General features: G+C 40.3%; 3 protein-coding genes across 3 annotated transcripts; all 3 read left to right on the forward strand.

The window, feature by feature from the left end:
• Positions 1-116: 116 nt before the first annotated feature.
• Positions 117-1,542, forward strand: CSUI_007057 (uncharacterized protein). The gene is made up of 2 exons (XM_068067207.1): positions 117-219; positions 949-1,542. The coding sequence occupies exons 1-2, from the start codon at positions 123-125 to the stop codon at positions 1,470-1,472; spliced, it is 621 nt and encodes a 206-aa protein (XP_067920814.1). The 5' UTR covers positions 117-122; the 3' UTR covers positions 1,473-1,542.
• A 269-nt stretch (positions 1,543-1,811) lies between these two features.
• CSUI_007058 (uncharacterized protein) lies at positions 1,812-2,948 on the forward strand (the record flags this gene model as incomplete). Its single annotated transcript, XM_068067208.1, has 1 exon — positions 1,812-2,948. A coding segment is annotated over exon 1 (165 nt), but the record flags the coding sequence as incomplete, so codon positions are not given.
• A 1,064-nt stretch (positions 2,949-4,012) lies between these two features.
• CSUI_007059 (uncharacterized protein) lies at positions 4,013-7,771 on the forward strand (the record flags this gene model as incomplete). Its single annotated transcript, XM_068067209.1, has 2 exons — positions 4,013-6,542; positions 7,207-7,771. Exons 1-2 carry the CDS (start codon positions 4,951-4,953, stop codon positions 7,769-7,771), a joined length of 2,157 nt encoding a protein of 718 aa, XP_067920816.1. The 5' UTR covers positions 4,013-4,950.
• Positions 7,772-8,868: the final 1,097 nt, after the last annotated feature.

The raw sequence follows: 8,868 nt of genomic DNA on the forward strand, positions 1-8,868 counted from the left end.
GTTTCTTTCTCACTCTTTCTTTCTTTCTTTCTCACTCTTTCTCTTTCTTTCTTTCTCACTCTTTCTTTCTTTCTCACTCTTTCTCTTTCTTTCGTCTTCTTTGCGTGTGGATTCAGAGTTGTATGAGAGGCCAAGTGACGAAGATAGCGACAGGAGGCTGGGACTGCGAGGGAATTTCTTTCCTCCAAACTCCAAAAGACTATAACCTCGCTCTCACTGGTATGCACACATATACATATATATACACATACACATATATATATATATGTATGTGTATGTGTATGTATGTATGTATGGAACTGCCTGATCCGTACCGGCCCCTCCTACACGTTGTCTTCTCCTCCCCCTCCTATACATCTCTCTCTCTACCTCTCTCTGTAATATATATGTATATATACATATATGCATCTGTATCTCTATATACGTGCGCAGGAGAGGGTGTGTGTGTGGATGTGTATGTATGGATAGGAGGAGAGTTTCGTCTTTTCTTCGATGTGACTGAAGAGAGTAGAAATGAAGAAAGAAAAAAGAAGAAATTTCCTTCAGCATGGGGAGAAGTTCATAGGAGGAAAGACGGGATTTTCTGCATCTTTCTTTCTTCTATCGCTTCAAACATATAGAGAGAGAGAGAGTGTACATACACTGCACGTGCAAGATACAGAGAGAGAGAGTATGAAATAGATAGAAACGTCCCTCTACACACAAGATCTCCGATGTGGGAGTTGAACCTTACCCATCTCTCTCTCTCTTTCTTTTCATACACAACTTTCTTTCTTTCTTTCTTTCTTATTGATCTTGAGAGACTTCTCCTCTTCACTTGGATGGCAAAGCTTCGTTCATTGACATAGACATACCTCCTCATTCATACGTCTCTTTGCATGCATCCAGCCTCCTTTTTCACTCTTTCTTTCTTTCTTTCTTTTCGATCTCTTTTGTTTCTTTTTGAAGATTCAGGAGATTTGTATGCATGGGGACCAGGCTTAAGACATGCCCTCCCTCACTGGAGCTACGAGAATTTAAAACAAGACAAACACCTCTCCTACAAGAAAAGAGAGAAAGAAGAAGAAGAAGTGAAAGGAAGAGATTCTCCATTCGATCTAGAGAGAAAGAAGGGGATGGAACAAGTCAAGAGCGGAGAAAGAGAAGAAAAAGACGAGAACGAAGAGGAGGAGGAGAAGAAGAAGAAAAGAAAGAGGTTCTTCTCCTCCATAGAAGATGAGGCCGAGGAAAGAAAGAAAGAAAAAGAAGAAGAGACACAAAGGCAAGAAACTTTCTTCACGGAACGAAGAGATTTTGGGAGACATCCAATGAAGATAAGAAAAGAAAAGCTCTTCTTGAAAAGACGAGGAAAAGAAGAAGAGAAAGAAGAAGGAAGAGATGAATCTTGGAATCCAGAAGATCTTCTTATTCGTGACGTCGCATGCGGACCTCTTGGGGTTCTCCTCCTTGTAGAAAAGAAAAACCTCCCCTAACACAGAGCAAGTCAAAGAAAGAAAGAAATTTCTGAAAGGAAGAAGGAAAAAGATCAAGAAAAGAAAGGAGATAGAACGAAAGTTAAGGAAAGAAAAGAAGAGATAGATCAACGATAGATTAATAGATTAGTAGATTAATAGATAGAGAGATCAATGTTTTACGCGTTGCCTACCTGTATCTTAAATGAATATCTCAGTATATATACATATATATATGTATATAGTAGATTTATGTTTACCTGGAATTGATATAAATCTATGTACACATAGTATGTATATATATATATATGTGTAGCATGCATACAGGTAGGATACGTGTATATATATATATATATGGAATTGACATTTGCGTAGTGTATATAGGAGTTGAATACATACACGTAGGCTACGCATGTGTCTGCATATCTAGATCTTCATAGAGATATCTAAACATAGAGATGAATAGAGCTAAAGAGACGTAAGGAGAGAGAGCCTTGTAAGGTACAGAATATACCTAATGCAGTTCGGTCCCACCTGCAACTACTACTAGTACTAGTACTTCTAGCCTTGGGGAGATGAAGAGAAAGAGAAAGGCGATAGAAAAGACTATTCAGGAGAGATTGCCTAGGGTGTAAGTTGAAGAAGCGCTTGTGGCAACTCCTTCCTCTTTCTCAAACAGAACTTCCATAAAACTTTCTCCCTTGCATGCAGAAGAAACTTGTCTATACAGCCGACATGTTTAAGAGCATATATAGAGATCTATACACATGCAAATAGAGGTAGACAGACAGGTAGATAGACAGATATATAGATAGATAGATAGGTATGGTGGACAAACAGCACATATAGAGAGGGACATATAGATATAGAGACAAGTGTATAGAGGAAGATAGAAATAAACAGATAGACAGATAGTCTGATAACCCACAGCGTCTTATTGATAGGGGGCGGATACGTACAAGCATATATATATATATGCATGCATGCACACAGGAAGGTGTAGATAGATAGATAGGTATGATGGAGTGCAGGTAAGGCATGCTCGTAAAATTCCATGTGAGAAGAATTGACAAGTAACACCCTGAGAGAAATGAGGAGTGAGGTGTATGTACAGCCAGTGAATGAAGCAGAGCATTATCTATCTCATTCTGCCCCATGAGCTAAAAGAAAGAAAAGATATCTAATTGTAAAAGTTGGTAGAAGAGAAGTGAAGAATCGGGGCTTACATCAATCTAGGTCTTTCTTGAGTTGTCGATTCGAGGTGTATATACAGCTTCTTCCTCCTTGAAAGACGAGCAACAGATAGAAGTAGAGACAAAATTCAGTTTGTATGCATGCCGCAAGAAAAGGAGAGATCGATAAAAGAAAAGAAATAGGAAGGACAAGACGAATTAAACCAGAAGAAAGAAATAAATCACTTTCTCTCTCTTTTTCTCTCTCTGCAAAACAATCTGCCGCACACCTTAACTTCCTTTCGTGCTCTTTTCTGTTTGAAGAAGAAAACCTTTACTAACTCTCCTATGATGAGAGATAGATGCAGATACACTAAACACTCCATGAAAGAATCGACCTCTCTCTTTCATTCTCTCTCTCTCTCTCTCTCTGGACGTAGAGAAAAGAATCCCCTAGAAGCAGCCCTTTGGTAAAAGACAAGGAATCCTACTTCCGAAACAGATAAAGGTAGATAGATAGATACAGATTGATCGATATATATAGATAGATAGGTCAAAGACAGGGAGATACATCAAAGAGAGGTAGATAGGTGAAAGATGGAGAGATCCTAGATACATGTAGAATCCATCCTTCTTCCTATTCTCTATTCGTAAATACTTCGGGTTTGCGTAGGTCCGGCAAATCTGCTTCTAGACGCTGCCCGTTTAAGACACGTGATATCTTCTACATACATGATCTATGAATATATATATGTGTATGGATCCTAGGTTAGAGCAGATAGTAATAGTAATGATAAGGATAGGCCCTACCTCTGCATGTCTATATGCTTTAGTAGATACATACGAAGAAGACAACTCACTCTATCATCTAGACTTAGCTTCTACGATAAGACAGATAAGCGAAAGAGAAGATGCCTTTCCCGAGATTCTTCTTTTTCAATTCTTCTATCTTTCTTTGCATGGATTTCCTTTTCTTCTGTAGACTCAAGACATATCTCATGTATTGCTCTCCGCCGCATGCGGCTGTCTTGCTATTCAATTCTAGTCCCAACTATCTACTGCTTTTTCCTCTCTTCTTTCATTCTTTCTCTCGTTCTCCTTCTAGGAGAGGAAAAAGGTAAGAAAGGACGAAAGAGATCTATCGATGAAAAAAGGTTAAGAAACTTTCTTGGACAGAAAGACGCCAGGAGAAGAAAAGAGAAGTTGTCTGTCAGTCTGTATCGCGCTTCTTCACTGCATGCAGCAGGAGCTGCAGAAGCCAAAAAAATCGCCTTAGGGAGATCGGCTTATATACGAGTAACACACAGAAACTTCCTTTTCTTTTCCATTTCTTCTCCTTTTTCACCTACTAAGAATTCCTCTGCTTTCTCTTCTTTCTCTTCCCCGACAAAGAAAACCTATCTTTCTTCTGTGCTTCTCTTCCCTCACTTTTCTCTTCTTTCTGTCGACATCTATTTCACCTCTCTTTCTTTCTTTCGTTCTTTTCTGGGCCTTCATCTATCTCCTTTCAGTTTCCCTTTCTTTCCTCCTCTTGTCTTTCGTGTACTAGAGATTTATCATAGATCTATTGGTGCATTTCTACCTGTTTCTCTATTTCTCTATCATCTCTCCGAAAGACTTGCGTTGTCTTCTTTTCCTCCCCTCTTCTTAGGTCTTCTTTCTTTATCATTTCATTAGCAGAGAATTCATCCGAGGCTTTCGTATGAGAAGAAAAGATAGACAGCGAAAGGTTTTTCTCTTGCAGAGAAAGAGAGGAGCCAAGTTGCTCTTGGAGAGAGGAGATTCGAAAAGTTCCTGTCCTCTCATTTACAAGAAAAGATGTACAATTTCTCAGAGGTTGTCGTCTCCTCCTTTTGAGGTGAATGGTAGATCTCCCCCTCTCTTGTACATCTAGAAGCATGTCTATTTTCCAGGGTGTATGTACACCCGACAAAAGGATGTGAGGGATGTGTCCTTACGCATCTTCATCTTTCTTTCTCTCTTTCTAGGAGAAAAACCGTTTCTTACTCGTTCTTTCTCTATTCTCTCTCTCTCTGTCTTTCGTACTCTTTTTTCTTCCTCTCTGTTTCTCGCTTTTCTCGGCTAGTAGACAGCTAGCTAGATAGAGGTTAGACACGTGTCTACATCTATTTCCTCGGGGGAAGGAGAGAGAGCAACATAACTAGACCCGTTTCTTCTGCAAATCGCCTTAGAAAGTGTTGTGGGTAAAGCAGATACACTCTCTCATTAGAGAAGAAAAGGAAAAGAAGAAGAAGAGCGCAGAAGAAGAATAAGAAGGAGAGAAATCTGGATGGCACCCTTTTGTGTTGTGCCTTCTTTTCGTAAAGATGCTGTTTAGAGAAAGACAAGCGGAAGGAAGAGATCAAGCGCGAAGAAGAGGATTCTTAAGTTTCGAGCTTGAAGATGAAGAAGGGGGAGAAGAAGACGAGGAAGAAGAAAAAGAAGAAAAGAGAAGAGAGAGCTCCAAGAGTCGCGATGCTTTCGGACGTCGAGAGTGTGTAGATACACCTAAGAAAAGAAGTCTAGGAACTTTCTCTTCTTCTTCTTCCTCTTCTTTTTACCGAACCTCTCAGGAGAGAGAGCGAGAGAAAAAGAGACGAAGCGAGGAAGACAGGTACACTTCTTTCTCAAAGAAACCTTCTTCTTCTACCTTTTCTTCTTCTTCTGTTGTGCAGAAGAGCTCTTTTTCAGAGAGGGGTGATCGAGAGAGAGAAGTCGGGGAGCATTCGTCATCTAACTCAAGAGATAAAAGTGTTAATGCGTCTCTCTCTTGTCGAGAAGAGAGGTATAGAGGAGGAGGAGGAGAAGATAGAATAAGAAGAAGAAGAGAGGATGAAAGAGAGAGAAGAAGAGATGACCGTGATGTGGCGGGGAGTAGAATAAGAAGAAAGCGAGAAGAAGAAGAAAGAGAGAAAGAAGAAAAGAAAGGTCGAAATTGTTGTGTGTCTGAGGAGAAGAGAAGAAGAGAAGAAAAAGAAAGTGTAGAAGGAGAGAGAAGAAGGTCTACTCTACGAAGTCAAGAAGAAGCAGAAGAAGAAAGAAACACCGAGAGATCAAGAGAGAAATCTCATTCCGGGAACTCCGGACGGAGAGACGACGAGAAAAGGACACATCGAGTGACTTCTCTAAAAGAAGAAGAAGAAAAACGCCTCACAAAACATCGGGGGGGTGTCTCTTCTTCTTCTTCTCTCNNCAAGAAAGAGAAGAAGAAAGAGGGAAGATCTTCCGAAGACGCCATGGAGGGAGGGGGGGGTAGAGGACAAGACCTTCATCGATATCGAAAAGAGAAAGAAGAAGAAGAAGAAGAAAAGAAGAAGAAGAAGAATGCATTAGCAAGGAAAAATACCAGTCCTTCTCTTCTCCGTACAAGAGAAGATTCGCACCTAGAAAGGAAGAATGGCTCCTCTTCACAACGGGAAAGACATTCTCTCCAATCTTCTTCTTCTTTCAACACAACTAAAAAGACACCCTCTTCTTCTTCTGCCTCTTCCTCTCTCTCTCCAAGAATAAGCGTCGATTCTCCTTCTCCTTCTTCTTCTCATAGAGAGAAAGACGATCGCATGCAAGATCATGCGGAAAGAGAGGAAGAAAAGAGAAAGACGAACGTCCCTATGTCTTCATCTCCTATCATCGCAGGGAGAAAGACTTCTTCTTCTTTGTCATCTCCGGTAGTGCGATTTAAGAAGATGAGCGAGTTAACAGAAGCGAAATTTTTGGGGGAGAAGAAGAAAGAACAAGAAGAAAGGAAACATAGACATAAGAAAGACTTTCTCTCTCTCCATTCTCAGTCGCCTCTCTCGGATGAAACGTCTGCTCTAAAGATCTATCCGACCCACCTGAGCTCTTCTTCTCAGAAAGACTTTTATTTCTCTCAAGCAACCTCAACTGCTTTGACTCCTCCCTCCTTCACGAAGGCACCGTATGTACATACACTCCAAATCAAAGAAAAGTCTTATCTATCCACCTATCTTTATCTATAATGTATCTGTCTTCATGTATCTATCTGTCTATCTATCTGTCGAGAATGATATGGAGAGCTTTTATCTCTTGTTTTCGTCGTCTTCCTCTCTATATACCTCTTCTGGCAATTTCTTTCTTCTGAGAGAGAGAGAAGGCATAAGAAAATTCCGATACAACGCTTTTATCGTGATATCTATCTCTATATATGTAGATATATGTCTACATGTCTTATCATATATGTATGTTCATATTTCTGCGATTAGAGAGAAGAGCGAAGGAGATTTATGAAAAGGAAGGAGGAGTCGAGGCGAAGAAAGAAGAGAGAGAATGGAACATAGCTACCCAAGACAGGGCCCAACACTTATTGATCTGCTTCCTTCATCTTCTCTCTCTCTCTTTATGTATCTGTATACTGTATGTGTAAGTATATATATATATATATATGTAGAAGCACTTCATTGCTAGATACATACTTGGACTGTACATACACAACTCCTAGTCGAATCAGCTTAAGGCTTCAGACATTTTTCTTCATCTTCATTCCACATCCCTCATCTTTTTCAGCTAGAACACCTTTCTGTCTTTCTTTCTTTCTTTTCTTTCTTTTCTTTCTTGGTGTGTAGACGTGTTATCTCTCCATCTTTCGGAGGAGGAGAAGAAGAAGAAGACCAGGCAGACATCTCTTCTTCTTCTCTTCCATCTTCGTCTTCTTGGATGAAGCGGAGACCCACTCCAGAAACCTCAACTTCGGGCCGCGATGAGTTTGACGACTTTCGAGGTGTACATGATAAGAACGATCAAGACGAAGAAGAAGAAGAAGAAAAGAAGGAAGAAGAAGAAGGAGATGACTGTGAAGAAGGCTTCTTTCCGTCTGTGAAAGTAGCTGAGAGATCGACTCTACTGAGTAGATACCCCTCTTCTTCTTCTTCGTCTTTCTCTTTTTCTGTTAATGAAGATGATAGACATCTTTCGTCTTCTTATTCTTCGAGAAGAAGATCCTTTCTTTACCAAAACGCAAGAGAGAGAGGATTCGGTTTCTCATACGGATCGGCCTCAACCGTAGGAAGGAGACAGAGCATGGAAGACGCTATGCATGCAATCCCGACGTTCCTGGACGGCAACGCCGCCTATTTCTCAGGTGAGAAGTCCAATGGTAAAGCACCTCCCTTTCATCGCTTTTCTATATAGGCCAAGAGTAAAGACGCTCGCGGGGGGAGAGGCGGGGAGTGCTTTAAGGATTCTTTCTATTTCCTCGGCAAAAAGAGAGACAGATTTTCTCGCCGGATGATAAGAAAGAAAGAAAGAAGGAGTGAGAAAGATTTCGCGGCTCGTCTGGAGGGGATCTTTTTGTTTTGGTCTGTCTCTTTTTTAGCTGTCTTTCTATCAGTCGATCTGTTCATATCTCTATCTTCATCTGTGTATCTCTTTTCTCATCTATTTGTGTATCTTTTCTCTGTCCACGCATCTATCTATCTTCATTCGTTGACCTCTCTATCTTCAGTCCGCCAATTATCTCTCTTCAGTCTATCAACTTATCGATCTATCTATATATGTGTAATTCATCTTTATCTTTCTATTCATCTCTCTACCTATCTCTAACCTATCTATCTTTATCTATTTATCTTTCTTGATCTATCTATCTATCTACCTATCTATCTATCTTGTCGCTCGCCAGTCTACATGTAACGCGTAGTATATATAGCTGTAGTCCCCGTATTGATAGCTATAGTATAGGGTAGTATGGATAGGTGTACTCTTAGAGCTCTAGTATTAGTTGTAGTCTTACCTATAGTTTTACTAGTATATTGACAGGATGCATGCATAGCAATAGTAGTAGTTCACTAGGGATAGAAGAGGAGGGAGCGCCCGTGGACTTTGGCTAGCAGTGAGCTGAGGTGCATGCAGTCTCTCTTGTCTCGAACGCCCTAGGAGAAGAGGCCGCGAAGTGTGTGGAAGTCTGTCTTCATCTAAAACAGGAGAGAAAGATTCTTTAATTTGTCTATGAGAAAAAGATGAGCTAAAGAAAGAGTTAGTTGAAGAGAAGGACGGGAAAGAGAAAGAAGAGAAGGCGAAAGAAAAGCATCGCATTGTCGTGAGGTGTATATACACTTGAGTGTCTTGTTGGCTGTGAGGTTTTTTCTTCTTTGCTCGGCACTTCATTTACCCTAACTTCTTGCATGGAGGGACATCTCTATACATCCTCCACATACTCAGTCTACAGAGACATATCTCATACATATACCTATATATATATATATCTACAGTTGTATATATATATATATGCA

Source organism: Cystoisospora suis, assembly GCF_002600585.1.
Source record: "Cystoisospora suis strain Wien I chromosome Unknown contig_3646, whole genome shotgun sequence".
NCBI classification, from domain to species: Eukaryota; Apicomplexa; class Conoidasida; order Eucoccidiorida; family Sarcocystidae; genus Cystoisospora; species Cystoisospora suis.

Excerpts from the sequence above, each read along its gene's own strand:
- CSUI_007057 (XM_068067207.1), top strand. The coding sequence starts at position 123 with ATGAGAGGCCAAGTGACGAAGATAGCGACAGGAGGCTGGGACTGCGAG. Across the intron at positions 220-948 it reads CTATAACCTCGCTCTCACTG|ATTCAGGAGATTTGTATGCA; the intron begins GTATGCACACAT and ends TTCTTTTTGAAG.